Genomic DNA, 22742 nt, shown 5'->3' with positions numbered 1-22742 from the left:
CTGTCCTTCAGGAAAGAAGGAAGCCTGCACAGCCAGTTCCCCCACCTCTCTGCAGCCTCGCTGACTGCATAGAGCCTCCGGAGCTTTGTGTCTGGGAAGCAGGTGGAGGAGGGGGCATGGATCCTCGGGACCACTAGACCTGTGGTTCAGTGTTATGTTACATTCCCTCCAAAACTCTACAGCACACAACTTGCTACCTCAGAGTTAGCTGTTAGTCAGAGGTTGCAACCTTTTAATCCCTGTTAAGCTTAGAGAGAACACAGAACAAACCAAAGAAAACAATCCACAAAACATAAAAGGAAGGAGTCATTCTTTCACACTGCCTTTTATTTGATATTCCATATACCAAAAATCTTAATTTAGAAGAGGCAAATACCTCGCTCCAGCCACCTCATCACACTGCTTTTTATGCAACCACACTGTGAAGGGTTAATGTGTCTTGAGATACAGCTTGTAGTGGAGAGGCTAAGAAGGACACAAAAGGGAGATCCTATTAATATTTACAGTAGATGATTGCAATAATAGTTCATGGAATATAAAGATGTATATAGTTGCTTATGCTCCTGGAGTTATTGGAGAAGTACATTATCTCAGCTGCTGGTAAAGGAAGAAAAAGGAAACCTACTATATAGGCTTGCCTTGCTTCTTATTGTGCTGCAAACGTTCTCCAGGAAAGACAAACTCAGAACTAGTTTACTTGATAAATGTTGTTGTTCTCATTGCTTAGTATCTAAAGAATTGGTATAACAAAGCATAACAGAACAATGTTGCAGGGTGATTTGGTTTGTCCTGAGCAGATGAGTCATGCCAAACATCAGCCTGTGAACCAAGGCCCTAGCTCAAGATTGCAAGGCGGCTGGAAGTTTCTTGCATATGGTGCTCTCAGAGACAGTCCTAGGCTACAGTGGGCCTACCTGAGAGTTCACACATCAAACTGACTCTGAATGGGTGACAAGAAATTTTAAAAAGCCCTATTAAGTGAGAATCAAAAAGTATTGGTTGTTTAAAAACTAAGATTCATCAGTAACCCTATTCACATATGTAAGAAACTCCCTTCCAGTGTGGTAATGGCAGACAAGAGATGCATATCCTCAAAACCATATTTCTCTTCTCAACCATCCTTTGAGATAATGGTTTAATGAATTGCAGCAAGCAGCAGCTAACACCCCAAGTTAAAGAAGCAACAGGGCAAAGAAGGGAGGATGAACAATGAGTAGACCCATACAACCATTTTACAATACAGTTCTATTCACAGTTGCTGCTAGTGGTGTGGAAGCAGGCTAAGACACATTTATTTATTTACATAAATTTATTTATTTATTATATTTATATACTACCTGATATATACATCACTAGGCAGTGTGCATAATCTAAAGTACAATAGAAAATTTAAATTAAAATAATTTCACAGGGTAAAAACAATGCAATTTTAAATTTAATTTTAATTAAAAGCCTGAGAAAACAGGTGTATATTTTTAAAAGCATTTTAAGAACATTTACCTTCAGAAATGGGCATAGCTGACATATCAGCTGAAATGGATAAAAAGCGCTCCTGGCCACTGCCTCAACCTGAGAAACTAGAGAGAAATTTGGATCCAGGAGCACTCCCAAACTACGTACCTGATCTTTCAGGCAGAGTGTAACCCCATTGAGAACAAGTGGATCACATAAAAAGAAACAACAAGACAGCAAGTGTATAACGCTTGAAGAGAAAGTTAAACACTTGTTAGCTGCCTATGCCGCTCACCCATCACTTACTCTTTGCCAAAAACTGACAGTAGCAAAGTACAAGTGCAAAATGTTTTAGACAAAAATCCAACAGATAATGACATAGCTCAGTTTCTATAGCAGTTTCTACAGCAGGCAGAACTTCTCCAATTAGAACAGGCCAAGGTTGATTGGCTGGCTACTCCCCCTGTGTATGAAAGAAACAAACAGGAGTGAAAACAATGCAAAATGGTTACATCCCTGGTCCTGGCAGGCTCACTGCAGATAGATGCAAGAACTTCCTTGCAATCAAACTTATTTGGTCCTTACAGAGGCCTGAACATCAAGTTCTCTCCCTCCACCTCAATATAAGGGAAATATATATCAGTCCTCCCCAAATCTCTCAAAGATCACACTGTGCAAGCTAGTAACCCATCTCTTTGACTACTGTTGACGCCAGAATGTTAACCACATGTAGACTACAACCTATCCTCCCCACACTTATGCATCTAGCCCTAATGGGCTTTATCCATAAGAGAGAAGGTACCAACGATTTCCAAATATTGATGGACATCATAGACCATTTCCAAGAAGAACAACTCCTGCAGCTCCTTCTGTTTCCCTCAGTGTTAAAAGACGGTTTGATAACATAGTCTGGAAATTCATTACATGCCTTTGCTCTGCCACAACTTTATTTAAATAGGAAATTCATACTGTATGCCACCCACAATCATGATTACAAATGGCATATTATTACCCCCCTTTGGCCCACAATGAGAGACTTGTCAGAGGTGCCTTCTCTCCCCATAAGATCTGTTCCTTAAGCCCACAGTATGTCACATTAGAAAATCTGCAGCCATCACAGGCATTCAATTAAGGGACAGGAAACAAACTGGTCTGACACTCTTCTTTATATCCAACTCAACAGCACCCCTTCCAGCATAAATGTCCTGTTTTAATTTAACTTCTCCCAAAGTCAAGTGATCTGTCCAGCTCCTCAATAACCTGGACTATATCAGAAGTGATACCCTTCAGCTTTGAATCTTCCAAGGTCATGCATCAATCCTGGCAGTTTAGCTGATACCCAACATCTCTAACCTCTCTCGGTCTCCCCTATATCTCCATAATCACCCTAAATCTGAACAGCCTTCTTCTGCTCTTTAAACAAGACCTGGATAGGCAGGCACCTCTGCCCCCAAACACATGTAGAAATGAACACTTTAAAAATGAATATATGTCCCTGACATATTTATGTACTTTGCAGACTTACTTTCTATATCCCATCTTCAGACTTCAAAGTATAAAATAAAATTGGCAGGTTCCAATCAGCCTTGTTTTCCCCTTCATATAATGCAATTACTAATCAAGGAAGGAGGATTTAACTTCCCTGGCCAACATCCAAACTAAGGAAGCACCAATGCTATGTGAGAAGTGGCATTGCTCCCAATGGCTTTGACTAAGTGCTCTGTCCCACATGAAAACATATCCTTGAGGGTGGCACAGAGCACTTCCAGGGGAAGAGGGAGGCAATTGAAATCCCCTTCCCACATGTGAGTACCAGTGCTGGATACACTGGAAACTCATTGGGAATGCTGCCTCTTCTTATGTAGCACCTGCACTTCCTTAGTCCAGAAGTTGGACACTAATTTCAAGCTTTACTACAAAAGTTTTTAAATTGTAAACAATTCAAGGTGTTTGCTGTGTAGGAAAGGAAAGGTTGTGCCATCGAGTCAGTGTCGAATTCTGGACACCATAGAGTCATGTGGTTTTCGTTGGTAGAATACAGGAGGGGGTTACTATTTCCATCTACTGCGCGGTATGAGATGATGCCTTTCAGCATCTTCCTATATTGCTGCTGTCCCTAGTATAGGAGTTTCTCATATTCTAGGAAACACACCAGTGGGGATTTGTACCAACAACCTCCTGCTCTCTGGCAGGTTACTTCCCCGCTGCACCATTAGGTGGCAGAGGGTGCAGTTTGTAAACTGTAAAGCTACCCCAAGTAAGGTTTCTGACTTATTTCCTGTTTTATTTTATGACTGCAACATAGGTTCTAAAGAGCAAAAGAGTTCATCATTTCACTTTGTATTTTCTGTAGGAGATTGTACTTTGTGTGGTCTCCCTAGCTAATATATATCATATAATAACGTTCGAGGACAAACCCTTGGCCCAAATTGTATATGGTGCACAAATGGGGATATATATCAAGCATAAGGAGATTAAGACCATTCAAGCTAAATTTTTTAGGGCAATCTTGGGTGCATCTAGATGCATGTCCTATGCAAGTCTGAGGTTGGAGACAGGGACTCTAAGAGTTGAAGCAAGGGCATGAAGGCTGATGGGCAACTATTGGCTGAAGCTTAATCTGTGTCCTGTGGGTTTGGCTCCTCTGGTCCTGGCTGATCACTATAGATGGGGGTGGGAGAGAGTACTCAGGGAGAAACTTCTGTCTTCAGGAATGTCCACAGAGTAACTGTAGGCCTAGCCCAGGCTAAGAGGGTACTTGCACAGGTAATAGAGGATGTGGGACACCAAAATGACCTCAGTATGATCTCTGATTTCAACTGAGAGTATTATTTAAGTATCACCAGTTCCCCAGAAAAATATCTATTGACACTTTTTTAAAGCATTCTTTACAGCCAGTATAGTGTGCTTCCCTCAGCAGTACTTTATGGCCTGTATACTAAAATGCCACAAGCAAACAGGACCTGTCCCTGTGGTGAAGGAGTGTCCAAGACCATACAGCACGTTCTTTTATATTGCTCCTTTTAAAGACTTATGTGCCAGGTTGATCACACCACTGTTATTGAATAGGCCAAGTAGGGATGCATCTTTCTATACACTGATTCTCTTCTCTGATAATTTTGTAGACACTACCTGAAAGGTAGCTAATTTTTGCTTGGCAGCCATTAAAACTAATCAACAAATGATCTCAGATGAGATTTAATTTGATCTTGTATGCCTACAGTGACCCACCACCACCTGAGACCTCCCCCCCACTCCAATTTTGCTTCAATAGAACGAGTCCAGTCCAAATTTCTAAGGGCGGTCCTACAAGTGCCATGCTGTGTCTCTAATGCTACCCTACACTTGGAAATTGGTATGATAAAGGTTGAAGCCAGGGTGTAAGTGACCGTTCTTAACCTCTGGCTTAAAATATCCCTCAGCCCTCAGGGTCTGGCCCCTTTGACCCGGCAGGACAATTTTCAATCTTCCTGGAAATGGGCTGTCTGGACTAAAGTGGCACTACTGGGCTTTCCCCCCCCCCCAGTTACTATGGGCTGTGACAAGGCAAAAATGGTCATCAAACAGAGGATATTGGACACTGAGTGCCAGGCTGACCTAGGCAGGGCTTCAAGCTTCCTGTCCTCAGAAAGACTTAGACACTCTGCCTCTCCTGCTGCGTACTTGACACAGTTGGAAATCCCAGGCCACAGAAGGGCCTTCACCCTTGCCCGTTGTCATGCTGTCCCCTCCGCTGTCTTAGAAGTCAAATCCAGAAAGATTCTAATCACAGAGAGACTTTGCCCCCGAGACACTGGGGAAGTTGAAACCACAGAGCACGTCCTCCACTCTTGCCCCTTTTAAAGAGAGAGTCATGCCATACTTATACTTCCACTACTCCTCAAATACCCTGGTTGCCCAAGCCAAGCCTACACCTGGATGCTACGATCGGACAAAGATTGGGCTTTCATGTGTAACACTGCCAAGTTCTCACAGCAGTGTGTAAGATCCACCGGGCCCTGACTCCCAGTCCATAACCATGGATCAGACTTGTATTGCTTTTAACTACTTGCCCACTCAGTCCTTCCAGTTAGCTATCCTATTTTACATATTTTGTTTTAGCCACTTCATTTTATACATATTTTATATATTTTATGTTCTTATTCTTTAAATATAGATGCTTACAATTATGACTATAATCTTAGTGATGTTACAGTTTTGCCTATGTTTTTTTCTTTCTTTTTTCTTCTCTACTCTAAGGTGTACGAGTTTTATAGTATTCTTCATAATTATTCTAAAGTAATATGATTCTACTGTGCCCTAATTTGTTATTGATGCATGCTCTACTGTTCTAACTTATGCTGGTCTTGGACCATAATAAAGATGATTGATTGATTGATCTTGTATGCAAGAGGTATCATCATATTTAATTCGACTTATTGTATTGATTGTATTATAGAATGCTACCAGGACGTGTTTTGGGTTTTGTGTATCTGATCATTAATAGTAAATAAAGTTTCTTTATTATATAATGAAGATAATATTTATTATTTTGGAACAACTAGGCCCATCTACATTTCTTTGGAGGCAAAGTTAGTCAGAAGGGTTGGTTCTATATCTCAGTTTGGTCTAATTAAACAGCTTTGTGCATTACCTCAGGCTAGCTCATGGCTTTAGTTGTGTTTCACTGCTGCCATAGACATGTATTCATTGCTGTAGTCACGAGAGCTGTGGGAGGCATGCCGGCATATCTGGAGACAAAAAGGAAATGATATGGATTTTAGATTGGTAATTTCTGGTGTGTGTGTGTGTGTGTGTGTGTGTGTGAGAGAGAGAGAGAGAGAGAGAGAGAGAGAGAGAGAGAACTTTCTCTTCTTTGACAGGACAATTGTATTTTTCATAGTTACATGTCAGAAAATTAATGTGTAAAGTGGCCCTTAAAGATCGATTACACCTTTACAAAAAGGCCACTTCACACATTGACTTTATGAGGCATAAATTAATTGCAGTATTGGGGAAAGCATGGATATCGTAAGGTGTGAATGATAACATTAATTGATTTGTTTTGTACATACAAATCAGGAAGTTGGTAATGCATGGAAGCATCCTAGCTTGCCAGACACTTGTGCCAAATACAAATGTTTCCATATTGTGGAAAAAACAAGAAGTGAAATGTCCCTAATATTTCATACAGGAACAGTCCAAACTTGGTCTAGACACCAGGGGCGTAGCAAGGTTGGGGTGAGCCCAGAGACAAGATTTTAAAATGCCCCCCTCATTGAAGCTCAGCTCATGAAGTAAAGAAATCTTAAATGAGGCTGAATAGTGGTAACAAAAAGCATAATGGTACTAGAAAAAGACATGCTGTTCTGGTAGCTCCAGGTCTTAACACTCACATCAATTTTGGAAGATGAATACAACTGAAGGAAGCCCAGGCAGGTGCACGGGGGCTGGGGGTGTCAGTCATGTGACTTGTCTCTGGGGGTGTCCCCCAAGGTAGTGGGCCCCCAGACAACTGTCTCCCCTTGCCCTGTTATAGTTACGCCCCTGCTAGACACCTCAACAAATTCAGTGGAGAAAGGGATCAACTGTGTATACTGTCTTCTTGACTTCAGAGCTGGCCTGAGTGCCACCAATTATTTCCTTCTTCTTGGGAAAGAAGCAATCAGGGGAATTGCTTCCTGGGTTATTTTTGCTGTTTCTCTCTTTTTCCTAAGGCTTCTGGTCTTTAAATCAATAAACACTTCTGTTTTAGAAAAATTAAAAGTAAACTGCTGTCAATGATGACTGAATTCCGGTAGTAAATAAATGGCTCAAATTTATTCATCAAAGCAGTTTCCACATGCTGACTCTGTATGTCTACAAGTGTGTCATTCACTCTGCATCTCACTAAATCAAGGCCCACACATCTCATGGGAAGAGAAGCTTTTGAAGAAGGCTATGGGAATCACTTACCGTATTTCTGAGGCAGCAACTTAATAAACAGCAGATGCAGGCCAAGATGGAAAAAATAGATAACCCTATGAGCAGCCATGATGTAAATTTGGAAACCAAGCAGGTTTCTGAAGGCTCTGTGGGGGGAAGTCAACACTTATAATTAGTATTTAAGGTCTAAGACCACCTCTGTGGCCCGTTTGTGGGCTGTACCTAGAAATCTGAAGGGGTGAGGCCTAGGCCCTCAGCGGACGCCCTCGGCAGCAGTGATCTCTCCTCTTGCCATTCTTGCTCAGCACCACCAGTGACATCCATGCCTCCTGAGGATAGGGCTATGATCCCAGATGGAGGGAGGCAAGAGCACCCTACGATGTAAACCTGCTATTTCAAAATTGTAACCTGATTTGAGAACAGACCTACCACCTACTTATACATCAGCTGGGCCACCCAGCATTAACATCTCAAGCATAAGGACTTGCAAACAGAGAATCACAAATGCAGGTTGAAAAATTTGGGTTTAAGTTTGATTGAGAAACACAATTCTTTGGAGGCCCTGATGCTTTGCCATGGTGCATTTGTTACCTGCTCTGATCCACCACACATTGGTATACAGTCCGCGCTAATCTCTTAAGAGTCTGTCCAGTTGTCTGGGTGGAATTGTGCACAGCACTGGTGAAACAGACCACAGGAGTTATTTGACTATTGTTCATGGTACCTTTGATCTGGGATATTGCATCTTGTGCTTCTGGTTCTATGCTAAAAGAAACAAGGTGCAGAAGAAACTCCCAGTCAACTATACTATAAGCATATCACACGTGTCAATTTTTCATCATAGGAACATAGGAAACTGCCATATACTGAGTCAGACCATTGGTCTATCTAGCTCAGTATTGTCTTCACAGACTGGCAGTGGCTTCTCCAAGGTTGCAGGCAGGAATCTCTCTCAGCCCTATCTTGGAGAAGCCAAGGAGGGAACTTGAAACCTTCTGCTCTTCCCAGAGCGGCTTCATCCCCTGAGGGGAATATCTTGCAGTGCTCACACATCAAGTCTCCCATTCAGATGCAACCAGGGCAGACCCTGCTTAGCTATGGGGACAAGTCATGCTTGCTACCACAAGACCAGCTCTCCTCTCCTTCTCATTTGAGAGAAGTGGTGGCACATTCCAGAGAGTCAGTATGGGAGCATTTCAAATGGCCCTCAATGATAACTCTGTTAACACATACAAGCAGAGCCAATCAACAGGAAGAACAGGCTGGTCAGAAACTCTGTTAATTCTTGTACAATCCAAAACCCCGAGACTGGCTCCCACTCTATTTTATGTATTTATTATTTATATTTGTATGCACTGCCTTCATCCTAGGACAAATGAGCTTCAACAGGTGTGCTTCAACAGAGCAGAGCCCTCTCAGTCAACCTAGCAGGTGGCTGGGTTCCGGAGGGAGCAGGCAATACTTAAGGTACCTGGACCCATTGCAGTTAGTGCTTTAAAGGTAATAATCAGCACCCAGAAATAGACTGGCAACCAGTGAAGAGCCTGCAAAATGGATGGAATATGGCTCCAGTCTAGCTGCCACGTTCTGCACCAGCTGTAGTTTCTGAATAACTTTTCAGGGGCAGCCCCATGTCGAACATGTTGCAATAATATAAACATGATGGGACTAAGCAGGGGTGGATCATATCTATGGGTCAAGTGGACAGCACTCACTTTAACTTTCTCAGTCAGCCATGTTGACTCTGCCTCTATTTTGAGTGCCTACTGCCTCCCTCTGTTGTTCCCTGCAGTTCTTGCCTGCAGCTTGCTGCTGATTTAAGGGCTGTGAGGTGGGCAATGGTAGCACCAATCACAAAGACCAAATGAAAAGCCGCAGATATTTTAAAATATTAATAAGGCAGGAGCCAATAAGCATGCTCACTTTTGTTTTTGAAAAGTGGGTGGTCCTCGGGCCACCCTATAAACCAATCAGAGAGGGACTAGGCCAATTGACTTCTTCGGCAGCCAGTCAGAGTGCCCAGAGGCCTTTTCTTTTAGCTACTCAGAAGAAACCAGTCACCATTTTGGTGAGAGAGCAGGTAGGCTGGCTGGCTATTGGTAAGTCTGATCTTTTGCTGGCTCCTTTGTGTTTGTTTGAAGGAGAGGAATGCAACCTCTGCTGGGCAAGGATTAAGGACGTGATCTCTATTAAAAATATGTGTTGCTTGCTAGAATGGACACCCAGGCTAAGTGGTGGACACCCAAGGCAGGGTGCACACATGCACACATGCACCGGTCACTTCTGGTATGATGCTAACTGGGGCGGCAAGGAGGTACGCTGCCACCATGTGCCAGCTATTTTGGTGATGGTGCCGATGGGGAAATCATGGCAGGGGGTAAGGGCACCATCCATGCTCCTTAAAGGTAACCCCCCGTCACTGCCGAACCAGCCCAAATGCCAGTTCATGCACAGCCCTACTGTAGCAAATGTACATATAGCAAATGTATGTGCATCACTTTGTTTCTCTACACTGGATTACAGTCAACTTGATGACAGTGAATGGATTCCACTGTAAAGCATGAAGCAATATGAAATGAAAACACTAGCCAATATTTAGACCTAGGTAGTGCTGCTATTGCTACATGTAGTGTGCATTCCAGGTTTGGCAAACATTTTGTCAATCTCCGTTTCCCTCTGAAGCCAACTGTGACCTCCAGAAAAAATGTCACTCAGGGTTTCAGGGCCAAATGTTTTGTGGGGGTCACAGTCCGCTTCAGAGGGAAGATCACAAAAATCACCCCTCTTCCGGACTAGAGTCCTCATGCAGTGCTTTGTTAGCTTGGATGGCGGCCTCCATATATAATGGCATATCTTTGTGGTGGCAAATTCACATATATAGTTTGTCAGGTGTTGAGCTTGCATTTGTGAAGCAGGCCCTGAAGGGCCTGGAAAATGAGACTGCAGTTCTTCCATCCCCTTCCCAACTGCTTCTTCTGCCTCCTTCCTCCTTTATCTTACTGCTTGCAAAATGGCTGGTGAGAAATTAAATCAACATTGCAGTTGGGTAAGGAGAGGGCGGGGGTACAATTGTTTTCTAAGTAATTATTCTTATGGTATGATAGCAAATCAATCACTATTGTAGAATTTTAAAAAAATTAGCTGTGGGCACCGTGGAAGTATGGTGATTGTCTTTTTTGTCAGCAGTGTTGCCACAGGCACTATCCCAAAGGTACCAGTGACAATCACACAACAATGTTGAATTACTTGGGAGGAGAATCATATTTCCCCAGCAACTAGCTTGAACTCTGGGGAAATGCAATTTCCTTGCAATGGAAGCACAGTCTAGAAAGATATTAAAGGTATTCACATGTGTAGCCTAACCCTGGTTAGGGCAGCCCAGCCTGGGTTGGGCTGCGTGTGTGAAGTGCCGAGATCTGCGTGGATCCTGGTGCTGCCCGCTCACCTAAACCAGCTTTTTATCCCGGCTCTTAGCAGAGGTTAAGGGTGCAAGCATACCCTTAACCCCGGCGCCATGTGACCTGCTTACAGCCCAAGTGGACACAGAGATAGGGGCCTAGAGCACCCATCACACAGGGTTTCCCCCAATGCATCAAATTCATGCACAGTGTATTGGTGGATACGTGGAAGCCAGGATGCATCAGCCTCCAGAGATCCACACTGTGTGTGCAGCAGCGTGGCTCTTGTGGGAGCGCGGTCCACACTTCCCACCACCAATGCTGGATCGTCTGGGGGAAAGGTAAGTTGTGTGCAGACTTCCAACCTCCCACCTTCCCTCCCTGCCTCCCAGTGGTGTGAATAGCCTTAATGTCTATTCCCTGCAACAAGAATGAATGTGCATATATTGGTTTCCTACAGGAAGTAATTTGAACAAGCCCTAACAATTTTACTCAAATGGAATTCTTAGGTTTGTTCTGTGGTACTTTAAACCATTATTTGCTTATCATCACAGATAGATAAATGCTCAGAAAACCAACTTACCTTGAATGTATAGATGACTTTCAGTTGCTTTGCAGCAATGATAGACTGGGAGAAGGATTTCTAGACAGCAGATATAAGTATCACTATGACTGCTTTTTAAATTTCTGAGTACAAATGATACTTCACTATCAGAAAACACTGGATCACAAAACTCAGTGTGGTTCATGACAACTCTACTGTCTTTGCCTTTGTAGAGAGCACAGAATTCTTGTTTGCTCTTTCCCTTGAAGAGTTTCATATGGAAACTTTTGGTACTGTTAGGCAAAGAGTAGTTAAAATGGAAGGTTTCTTTTGGAAATTCATCATTCACCTGATCATTAGAAGCAGGAAGGTAATCTGGAGAGAGAGAAGGAAATTGGCAGTAGGTATTAGGGAAATGCCATTTAAAATGCAAGCAGCTGTTTTGGTTTCAGAAACAAAAAAGATGAGAACATTAGAGAGAAAATGAGTAACAATAAGGAAAAAAGAATGAAGGCTAAATGTTATTGTTAGGCATCCAGACCCTGGTTTTTTCTCTATCTCATGATAGGTATACTCTCATGCAGCTCTGTGTCCTCCAATAGCCAAACATTTCCTCCAAAATCTCCCACAATTGATTAACTTTTTCCATGAGCAAAAGGTGTTATTTGAACACTTGTGGGCTATAGGAAATGCTAATGCAGTTTAATTTTAACAAACATTATTCATTTTCCTTAGAATTCCAATGTTAAGTTCTTCCAAGCTCTTTTGGAATTGCAGTCAACCACAGATTAACTATAATACAGCATAGAATTAGGTGCACTTAAACCACATAGAGGTTTCAGTCAACAGGACTTAAATGTGCATAACTGTGCACTAGATTTTATTCATTAGCTGCAGTCCTGAACACAGTTTCTTTAAATACCATTGATTTCAATGATATTTAAACAGTCTAATTGTGTGTAGAACTGTAGACATCACTTGCTTTCTCCCAGTGTTGTATGATTTCTCCACAGGTACAATAGTAAAAGAGGGCCATAAAAAACCCAGAAAACAAGCATACCTTTACACGAATCTCTGCAGGATGGAGACGATGAACAGTGTCCAGCACCTAAAATTAAATAAGATGCCATTTTGTCTTTTATAGAATATTTTTCTAACTCTATATGTACTAGTATTGTGTATTAATAAGCAATATGTACTCGCAACACATAAATAAGCTCATTTCAGTGCAGTTATGACAACCATTGTTCTGAATTTGACCCATCTTTTCTTAATGACTTGTAGCAGGAGAGTGTTTTGTTCTTGATGGCCTGGAATCCAGTCTTCAGAAACTAACATCCCTCTTCTTAATCAAAAGGACTGGTTCAAGAGGGGAAAGTATCATCTGAAGCAGCCCAGAGAGAGCTGGGAGTTTCTAGCTGAAGTTAGCTGAACCTGGGGTACAGCTAAAGGGAGGGGCTGCATAGTTTGCTTTCTGGCAGGGGCGTACCGTACATTAGGCAAGTGGAGAGAATTGTCTCCCGGCCCAGCTGCCTCAAAGGGCCCCCCAAGCCTGGCGCAAGCGGTGCACGCACTAACCCACGATGCCTGCCCACTATGATGATTGCAGCGGTCGCAGGCCGCGCAATGGCCAGTATTGCCTCGGCACCGCAGCCCAGACGGTGATGAGGGGGCTTTCCCTTGCCTTCAAAAGGCAAAGCGGCGCCTATGCCTCTCTCTCTTCCATCCATGCGAGGGGGTGGGATGGGTCAGCAGCTGCCAGCCTGTCTCCCTCCTGCCGTGTGCTGTGAGCAGGAGATGAATACAGCAGCTGCAGGCAGGCAGGGAACTAGGTAGCGGCGCTGACTTGAACAATGGAGAGGAGACAAGGAGTAGTGGGAGTGGGAGAAGCATAGAGTAGCAATAGACTGCCCCCGACGACCGCTGGGGTAGGGACTGCTGTCAGCCATTACGTCCACCACTTTGGAGCTGCTCTCTTCCCCTCCTCCAATTGTTGCTGCTCTATTTGTTCCCTTCCCTTCTTTCCCTGTTTCTCTCTCCTTCCTCTTCGATGTGTGCGTGTAAATCGGGGGTTCTTGCATTTCTGTTTGGGCTCTCTGTCCCTGCCTCCTTTGCAACTGCTCCCTCAGGAAGCAGGAAAACCCCCGATTTACAACACCCCTCCGTGTGTGTGTGTGTGTGCGTGCGTGCACGTGCGTGCGTGTGTGCGTGTGTGTTCTAATCAGGGATTCTCAACGTTGGGTCCCCAGATGTGACTGGACTTCAACTCCCATAATCCCCAACCAAAGGCCACCGGGGCTGGGGATTATGGGAGTTGAGGTCCAATAACATCTGGGGACCCAACAGTTGAGAATCCCTGTTCTAAATCATGTTTTCCCCTGTGTTTCTGCTTGGGCTCTCTGTCCCTCCTTTGTAACTGCTCCCTCAGGGAGAAGTTGCAAAGTGGGGACACAGCCCAAGCAGAAACACAGGAAAAATCCCAATTTAGAACACCCCTCCGTGTGTGTGTGTGTGTGTGTGTGTTCGTTCATTCTAAATCAGGAGCAGTTGCAAAGGAGGGGCAGGGAACTACTCAAGGAGCAGTTGCAAAGAAGGGACAGAGAGACCAAGCAGAAACACAGAAACTCCCCCCCCCATTTAGAACACCCCTCCCTCTCGAACTGCAGTTGGCTCGAACTGAAGTTGGCTACTTCAGCAGTTTGTCACATGAATGGTTCTTTATCTCCCCGCGCCCCCCCCCCCACTTGCTGATCAGCGGTTTCCAGCCCTTTAAAACAGTCTTCTCGTCTCTGTGTCTTTCAGTACACCGATTAAGCAATACTAAAGTCCTAGCTGCAAGCTTTGGGTGTTTGTTCAGCATCTTGGGCATCCACGTTTGCCTCATCCCTGGCTTCAGTTTGGCACTCTCTTGTGCTAAAGGAGATGATGCTTTCTGCCAACAATTGCTTGCATCTTCTTCTTTAATTTCGGTTAGGTATTGTCTGACAGACCTGCCTATGAATCTCTCCTCTGTGTGCTGCAAAACTGTCATGTCACTTAGGATGTGGTGTCAACAATGATTTCATTCTCCGAAGGACCCAGCGGTGTTCACATGATATACACGAGAGTGCTGCCATTCTCGCCATTAAGAATAAGTGCAACATCCTCCAAAGCTACTTTTAAAGAATTGTAGGAGATTGGAAGCAATTGAGTGGTGTCAATGGATGCAGGGAAAATATGTGTCCAGCGATCCCTCTTGCAGTATTGGATTGGATCAGTTTCAATCTGTGACTCCTGACGATGTGGACAAGCTGCTTGTGGCGGTGCGGCTAACCACCTGTTCTCTGGATCCTTGCCCAACTTGGCTGCTTCTATCTAGCAGGGAGATTGTTGGAGGTGGCCTAGTTAATATCATAAATGCATCGCTGAGGGAGGGTAGGGTGCCTCCCTGTCTGAAGGAGGCAATGATTAGTTAAATCAACAAAGCCTTCCCTGGACCCCTTAGTGATGGATAGTTACAGGCCAATCTCCCTTGGTTGGGCAAGGTGATTGAGAAGGTGGTGGCCGACCAACTCCAGGCAGTCTTGGAGGAAACTGATTATCTAGACCCATTTCAAACTGGCTTTAGAGCTGGCTATGGCATTGAGACAGCCTTGGTTGGCCTGATGGATGACCTTTACTGGGGAATCGACAAAGGGAGTGTGACTCGGCTGGTTCTTCTGGATCTCTCGGCAGCGTTTGATACCACCAACCATGGTTTCCTTCTGGATCGCCTGGAGGAGTTGGGGATAGGGGGCACTGCCTTGCAGTGGCTCTGCTCCTATCTCTTGGGTAGATTCCAGATGGTGGAGCTTGGTGACAGTTGCTCCTCAAAATGGGAGCTGTTATATAGAGTCCCTCAGGGCTCCGTTCTGTCATCGATGCTTTTTAATATCTACATGAAACCGCTGGGTGAGGTCATCAGGAGATTTGGTGCTGGATGTTATCAGTATGCTGATGACACCCAAATCTGCTATTCATCTTCAGGAAATGGCACGCATTCTCTAAATGCCTGCCTACAGGCAGTAATGGGTTGAATGAGGGATAACAAATTGAAGCTGAATCTAAGCAAGACGGAGGTGCTCATTGTGGGGGTTCAGAATCTGAGGGGTGTATTAGATCTTCCTGTGCTGGGTGAGGTTACACTCCCCCTGAAGGAGCAGGTGCACAGCTTGGGAGTACTCCTGGACCCAGGCCTCACCCTGGTATCTCAGGTGGAGGCCATGCTAGGAGTGCTTTCTAGCAGCTTCGGCTGATTCGACAGCTGCGCCCATTCCTTGAAAGGATGACCTCAAAACAGTGTTGCATCAGCTGGTAACCTCCCGGCTTGACTATTGCAATGTGCTTTACGTGGGGCTGCCTCTGTACATAGTCAGGAAACTTCAGTTAGTTCAGAATGCAGCAGCCAGATTGGTCTCTGGGGCAACCCAGAGACACCATATTTTTCCTATTTTGAAAGTTACACTGGCTGCCAATATGTTTCCAGATAAAATACAAAGTGCTGGTTATTACCTTTAAAGCCCTGGACAGCTTGGATCTGAGATATCTTATAGAGTGCTTTCTTCTACATGATCCCCTCCGCACGTTAAGGTCATCTGAGGAGGCCTGTCTCCAGTTACCACCGGTTTGTTTGGTGGCAACTCAGAGGCAAGCCTTCTCTAGCTGCTCCTGGGCTGTGGAATGCACTCCCAGCAGAAATCCGCAATCTTAATTGTTTACTGACCTTCAAGAGAGCCCTTAAGACCTATCTGTTTGGCCTGGCCTTCCAGAGCTTTTAATTAGTTTTAATTGTTTTTAATGCTGTAACCTAGTTTTCAGAGTTTAAATTGTTTTGATTGTTTAAGTGTTTTTTATGATGTTTTAATTGTTAATTGGTGTTTATATTTATATTTCTGTTTTAATTGTTATTGGTTTTAATGGTTTCTGTTTTAATTGTAAACCGCCCTGAGCCATTTCGGAAGGGCGGTATAAAAATCGAATTAAATAAATAAACAAACAAACCTCTGGGCTGCAATCCTCTGCGTGCTTACGGCGGGGGCGGCGGGGAGCTCCTCTGAGCCTGGGGAAATTTACTGTTGCAGAGGATCGGACTGCAAAATACTCTGCATTAAGTTCTGGATGGTGGTGTGGGATATCGTAGTATACAGGTGGTGGTGAGAGGTCATAGTTGGGATATGTGCCATTATTAAAGTTCTCATTGATACTGTTGTATTACTTGGTTCTGCTGTTAGTTACATCTTGTAACTGTAGTTGGGAGAGTTGGCAGAGACATGGTGCCAGGAGAAGGAGAGGAAGGCAGCGAGGGGCCCACTTTAAAATCCCGTCTCCGGGCCCACTCCAGCCTTGGTATGCCCCTGCTTTCTGGAAATATGATGCACATTTAGCATATTTGCTACCCACTTATAAGCGTCTGCTTGCTTCTGTTAGAGAGCTTGGAGGAGAGATTTCTTTATTTACCACAGCTGCAGCAGAAGTGCACAGGTGAAGAGAACACTGCTAATTAATATTGTCTGGAGACATGGAGTTAAAGTTCTAAATAAAGTAGTTTATTTAGGAAATCCATCAGGGAGATAGATAGCCTACATGCCAAGCTACATACTGGAAGAGGAGAAGGGAGAAGCAGGAAGTTTCTCTCTCTCTCTCTCTCTCTCTCTCTTTAGGTGAGAGAATGAAACCTGAGACTATCAGTCTAACAAAGGGGAAGTAGAGTAGAGAAAGTGTCCTCAAAGAGGGGATTCCCTTGCTCACTATCTAATGAACCCCTAGTGCCCCTAGTGGTCAGTAGGGTTGCTGGTCAATAAGGTTGCTAGAGTTGATGCCATACAAGAGCTGCATCTCCAGTAGCTTCTGCCATGCTCTGTTTCTAGATCCATAAATAAAGCAAATATTATTTCAAAGCTACCTAAAGTCTCCAGTCATCAAAAGCTGCTTTATGAAATGGTTTAAATATGAAATTGATATTGACCGGTCACACCATGCCGTTTATCATTAGAAATGCTAATGTGCTGGCCTTCGCATTTGATTCTCTGCTGGATTTTGGTCAATATTCTTAAAAACAGTATTCTTTTTAAAATTCTATTCTTAGAATGCAGGCCCTGTTGAGCCACGAGTTAGTGGTGTGCACAGAACCGCGGACCTGCAGTTTGATGCTGTGGGGTGGCTCTTTAAGGGTGGGGGAGGGTGCACTCCCCCCCCCGCTCTTTCCCAGCCAGCACTCGGTTTTTTGGAAAACATTTGGGGTGGCAGTGTATCTCCCTGCTGCCCCTTCTCCTGTTCTCGGCCGGAAGTAACATCTGTGCATGTGCCTGGCCCCCGCACACATGCGCACGTCACGCCTGGTGCGTGCATGTCTTGATGTGCGCACATCATGAAACATGTGTGCGGGCCGGTCACATGCACAGATGTTACTTCTGGCTGCTTCTGGCTGAGAATGGGGAAAATGGCAGCAGGGAGATACACTGCCACCCCAAATGCTTTCCACAAAACTGAGTGCCAGTGGGCAAAGAGCAGCGGGGGGGGGGTCAGTGCACCCTCCCTGCCCTGAAAGAAACACACACACCCCAGCATTGAACCTTTGAATGGCACCACAGTCAAACCGGTTTGGAGGCCTCTACAATGGCCTCCAGACTGGTTCATGCACATCCCTACCATGAGTGCGAGAGGTCATTTAAAATGGGGAAAAACACCACTTTTCATGTTTGGAAATCTCACTTTCTGATATTGGTGACTGGCAGTGTTCCCTCTAACTGGGATTCCCAGATGTTGTTGACTACAACTCCCAGCATCCTCAGCTACAGTAACCTTTGCTTGGGGATTATGGGAGTTGTGGTCAACAACATCTGGCAATCCCTGTTAGAGGAAACACTGGTGACTGGGTAATGAAACTCCTAGAATTGGCACATATACAAATGAATATCTTGAACAAATTAAATAGCAGATTGGATAACTTTCTGGATTGCTTTGGCTACAACAGCATTGCCCCAAAATAGCATTGCCCAAAAATAGCAGTTGCTCTGACCTGGCAAATCTGTTGCCCAGCTGACATATACACTTACCACAGGCCCCCCTTCCCACATGTTGTTTTACTTTTATCATATTCTTTTCCCCCTTCATCTTCCTATTTAACGGACTGAAACCACAAGACTAGATTTTCAGTTATTTCATAGAGCCCCAAGATTGTAACAAGAGGGGCATAATTCCCTGGGGACCAGCTCTCTGAGGAGAAGAACTGGTCTTGTTGCAGCGAGCATGAATTGTCACATTAGCTAAGCAGGATCTGTGTTGGTTTGAATTTGGATGGGTGTCTACTTGTGAATGCTGTAAGATACTCCTCATAGGGGATGGGAGCATAGCTCAGTGGAAGAGCATCTGGTTCTAGTGTTGTGTGTGTGAGAGAAGAACTTCTCTCTATCCATTCTGTCCAAACCATGCATAATTTTATAATCCTGTATCCTCTCCCATAGTTACCTTTTTTCTAAACTAAAAAGCCCCACATGTTTTAGCCTTACCTCATAAGGAAGGTGCTCTAGCCCCATAATAATCTTGTTTGCCCTCTTCTGCACCTTTTCCAATTCTTACTTACTTATTATGAATATAGACTGCTCTTCAACAAAATTCTCAAAGCGGTTTACATTAAAAAAAAAATACTTTTCCACTTCTACAATATCCTTTTTGCAATATGGTGATCAGATCTGTATGCAGCCTTTCAAAAGTAGCAGTTTTATTTTCAATCCCCTTCCTAATGAAGATGGAAATCCTCCACCTCTCTGACAATTTTTAAAAAGCATTTTAAAAAACCCTCTTCAGCCAAGCTTTTTCAGCTTTTTAAATTTTTAGGTTTAAATCTGTTTTTTACTTTTAAATTGTTTTTAGTTTTGTGGATGTTTTTAACTTGTTTTATGTTATTGTTAACTGCCCAGAGATGAAGGTTTGGGGCAGTGTATAAATTAGATAGATAGATAGATAGATAGATAGATAGATAGATAGATAGATAGATAGATAGATATTGAGCCTGAGCATGGAATCTGGCTTTTTCACAGTTGCCATGCACTGAGTTGACATCTTCAGTGAGCTGTCCACCACAACCCCAAGATTGCTCTCCTTTTCAGTCACTGACAGCTTAGACCTTATCAGTGTATATGTGAAGTTGGAACTTGTTGCCCCAATGTGCATCACTTTACACTTACAGGAGAACCTTGATATTCGCGGGGGTTCCATTCTGGGCTGCAGCTGCAGATATGGAAACTGCAAATATCGAGTCATTGAGGCTATGGGAATGTGGGGGGTAGGTTCCCGGTTTGCCAAAAATGGCCAAAAATCTCAGAATTTAGCAGGAGGTGCTTCTTACCATGTTCTGCTGCTTGCCCTGAGTCGTGCTGTGCCTGAAAATCAGTTTGGGTCTTTCCCCTATTTTTTTATAAAGACGAGAGCAATTTTGTGGCTCTGTTGAAGAAAATGGCAGCTGGAAATGACCTCTGCGGTTATTTCTGGCCACCTCTGACCCACGGATATGTGAGGTGAGTATTTTTATTTTTTCCGTGTATGCCGAGTTCAGGTGTCTTTTTCCCAACCACGGATATGTGAATCTGCAGATATGGAATTCATAGATAACGAGGTCCACGTGTACTTACACTGAATTGCATTTGCCATTTTGTTGCCAACTTACCCAGTTTGGAGAGATCCTGTGGGACCTCCTAACAGTCTGTTTTGAATTTCACTACCCTAAATAGTTTAGTGTCATCTGCAGATATGGTCATCTCACTGCTTACCCCAATTTCTAGATCATTTATGAAGAAATAAAAATGCACTGGTCCCAATACAGATCCCTGTGGGACCCCACTTCTTACATCTTTCCATTATGAAAATTGTCCATTTATTTCTACTTGTTGTTTCCTGTCCATCAACCAGTTACCAATCCATGGATGAACCTGTCCCCTAATCCCTTGACTGCTAAGTTTACTCAAGAGCCTTTGACAAGGGACCTTGTGAAAAACGTTTTGAAAGTCCAAGTATTTATGTCAACTGGATCACTTTTATCCACATGCTTGTAGATACTCTCAAAGCACTCCAAAAGGTTAATGAGGCAAGACTTATTTTTCAGAAGCCATGCTTGTTCTCCTTCAGCAAAGCTTGCTCTTCTTGTGTTTAACAATATTATCTTTAATTATGCTTTACCCAGAACAGACATTGAGCTAACTGGCCTGTAATTTCCTGGATCCCTTTTTGAAAATTAGTGTTACAGTGGCTATTTTCTAGTCCTCTGGCATAGAGCCTGATTATAGGGGCAAACTGCATATTTGTTTCATAGCTGCTTCCCTCAGAGACACAAAGAAATCTTATACAGATTTAACTAAAGGCTTATTCAGAAACAACTCAATTTTCTCCTCCTTTCCCTCCCTTCCCCTTTCTGACTCCGCTCCCCACACTCTCTACAGGATCCCCACTGAGACAAACTTCTCAACAACAAAAAACCATAAACAGTTACTAGACAAAATTCAACAGAAGTCTAACTGACCAATGTAGCCTTAAAAGAGAAAAACGAAGTTGCTGCATTGGGCAATACCTCCTTATTGGTTCCTCGCTATAGACATGTCCAGGAAACTGAAGCCCTCATAGTGACTTGCTTAGACTTCACCTCTCACACCAAGCTCCTCCATATTAGAATAGCTAAGTATTAAGTGTTGCTTGCCCCAAGTGGATATGTTCAGACATTAACAATTATTCAGGAGTAACTAACCCATCAAGCAGAAAGGAGTTGCTATATTTTTGAACTTATTTTTATTTCAAATGGCCAACTAAATTATTCATGAGTACTCCCATTGAAATTAAAGATTTGTCTGTATAATTTCAGTGGCACTACCCATGAGTAATGTAATCTGGATGTCAGTCAATATTTTTTTTGAATGACATTTAGACCTTTAATCATGATTGAAAAACAACATTTCAAAAGAGAGACTATTACAGAGATAATGTAGAACAATAATAACTGTGTAGAACACATTACAGTTGTTTAACAAAATGCATTTAAGAAGTATTGAAAAGAGAAGTAAGCACTGATAAACAATACTACAGGAAACAACACAAAGTATATTTGATTTGACTAGCAGTTACAAGGAAGCTGAAGCATTTTAAATAAAAGTAATAAAAGGGTTATATTGGGTTTTAAAAGAACAGGTTTTACTTGACTCTTAGAGAGACAAATCTGAAAACACAATTTTTGGTGCCGCTAGAGTTAATGTTGGTTTTATTATATATTTATTTATTTATTTCCAACTATAGATCTGTGTTTTTAATTATAGTTCATTTTTATAGCGTTACCACAAGAACAGCTATTACTATACACTGATATGAGCACTTTTAAGTTAACAGTTTCCTTCTGTTAAAGCCCTCAAAAACACAGTACACACCAAGAAATGTTGGCAGAAATTCAGTTTTTGTCCATACCTAGAGAGTGATTCAGTTCATAATGAACTATTTCCATATAAATGTGCTCACACTGGATGCTTTGGTAGTGCCCTTCCTTCATCAAGTTTTCATAACTATTATACCTCTGCTAACCTTTCTTGTGTCCTTAAACTATAAAGCTAGACGCAAAATAGCTGCCCACTGAGTTGGGAAGATCACTTACCATACAGGGGTTGAAAGTAGAAGCAGAGGAGCAAAATAGAGGGGTTCAAAACAGAAGCAGTCAACATCTCTAACTTCATCCTTCTTAAATAATGCTCATCTTTCATTCTCTCTTGTGAAGAAGTGAGGGTTTGAGCCTGAAGAAAAATTGGTACTTCTCTCCTTTTTCTTCCTCTTATCAATATTAAGGGAAGCAAGTGCCTTTGTTGGGTTATATGTCATTTTGTTTTCATTGAAAAGTAACTCTTTCCCTCCTCCCTCTGATAACCCCCGCACTTAGGAGAAGTCTACATCTGTCAGCATTAAAAGTGTTGTGCTTCCTGAAACCTGTGGATTTCCCCCCAGCCCATTTCATGCTGTTCACATTTAGATGACAGCACTTTTCTAACGTCAGCCTACTTCTGTGAACCAGAATGTGGAAACTAATCCTATACCAAGTACAGTCTCAAAATGAACATACATCTTTATGATGATAACACTTACTACAGTCTATAAATTTTTACCTCATTAATCTGTGCAATAATCCTGTAGCTATCATGACCCTAGTAGATAAAAAAACTGAGGCTGAGAAAGGTCTACAGATAGGTGGATACATTAGACATCTGCCCCCAGGCAGACCCCAGGGTGAGGGACTGGGTGCCTGCCTGCCTGCTTCCGCCTCTGCCCCCCCCCCCCCCCGCTTACTATCTGCCCCCCAGGACAGGCTGCTGGACTGTGATGAGGCTTTGCAGGACTGGGTCCCACAGGGGATGACTTGGCAGTTTCCTGGTTTCCATCTGCCAGAGCTTGCTGCTCAGAGC

At 43.3% G+C, this 22742-nt stretch overlaps 1 protein-coding gene across 1 annotated transcript; it reads right to left on the bottom strand.

Moving 5' to 3' along the window:
- Positions 1 to 1300: 1300 nt before the first annotated feature.
- LOC128339675 (T-cell-specific surface glycoprotein CD28-like) lies at positions 1301 to 22229 on the bottom strand. Its single transcript, XM_053283969.1, has 6 exons — positions 21944 to 22229; positions 12359 to 12406; positions 11338 to 11673; positions 7387 to 7502; positions 6086 to 6182; positions 1301 to 1915 (listed from the first exon to the last, which is right to left on the bottom strand). The coding sequence occupies exons 1-5, from the start codon at positions 22047 to 22049 to the stop codon at positions 6105 to 6107; spliced, it is 684 nt and encodes a 227-aa protein (XP_053139944.1). The 5' UTR covers positions 22050 to 22229; the 3' UTR covers positions 1301 to 1915; positions 6086 to 6104.
- Positions 22230 to 22742: the final 513 nt, after the last annotated feature.

Source organism: Hemicordylus capensis, chromosome 1 (genome assembly GCF_027244095.1).
Source record: "Hemicordylus capensis ecotype Gifberg chromosome 1, rHemCap1.1.pri, whole genome shotgun sequence".
Lineage (NCBI taxonomy): Eukaryota > Metazoa > Chordata > Lepidosauria > Squamata > Cordylidae > Hemicordylus > Hemicordylus capensis.
The sequence above is the reverse complement of the archived record's forward strand: the minus strand, read 5'-3'. Positions and strand labels throughout refer to the sequence as shown.

What these genes read in the sequence shown, in the direction of transcription:
- LOC128339675 (XM_053283969.1), bottom strand. Translation starts at nt 22,049, where the DNA reads ATGAAAGATGAGCATTATTTAAGAAGGATGAAGTTAGAGATGTTGACT. An exon ending in CTACTTTCAACCCCTGTATG is followed by an intron (nt 12,407 to 21,943) that starts GTAAGTGATCTT and finishes ATTTAATTTTAG; the next exon opens with GTGCTGGACACTGTTCATCG. An exon ending in CTGCAGAGATTCGTGTAAAG is followed by an intron (nt 11,674 to 12,358) that starts GTATGCTTGTTT and finishes CTCTCTCTCCAG; the next exon opens with ATTACCTTCCTGCTTCTAAT.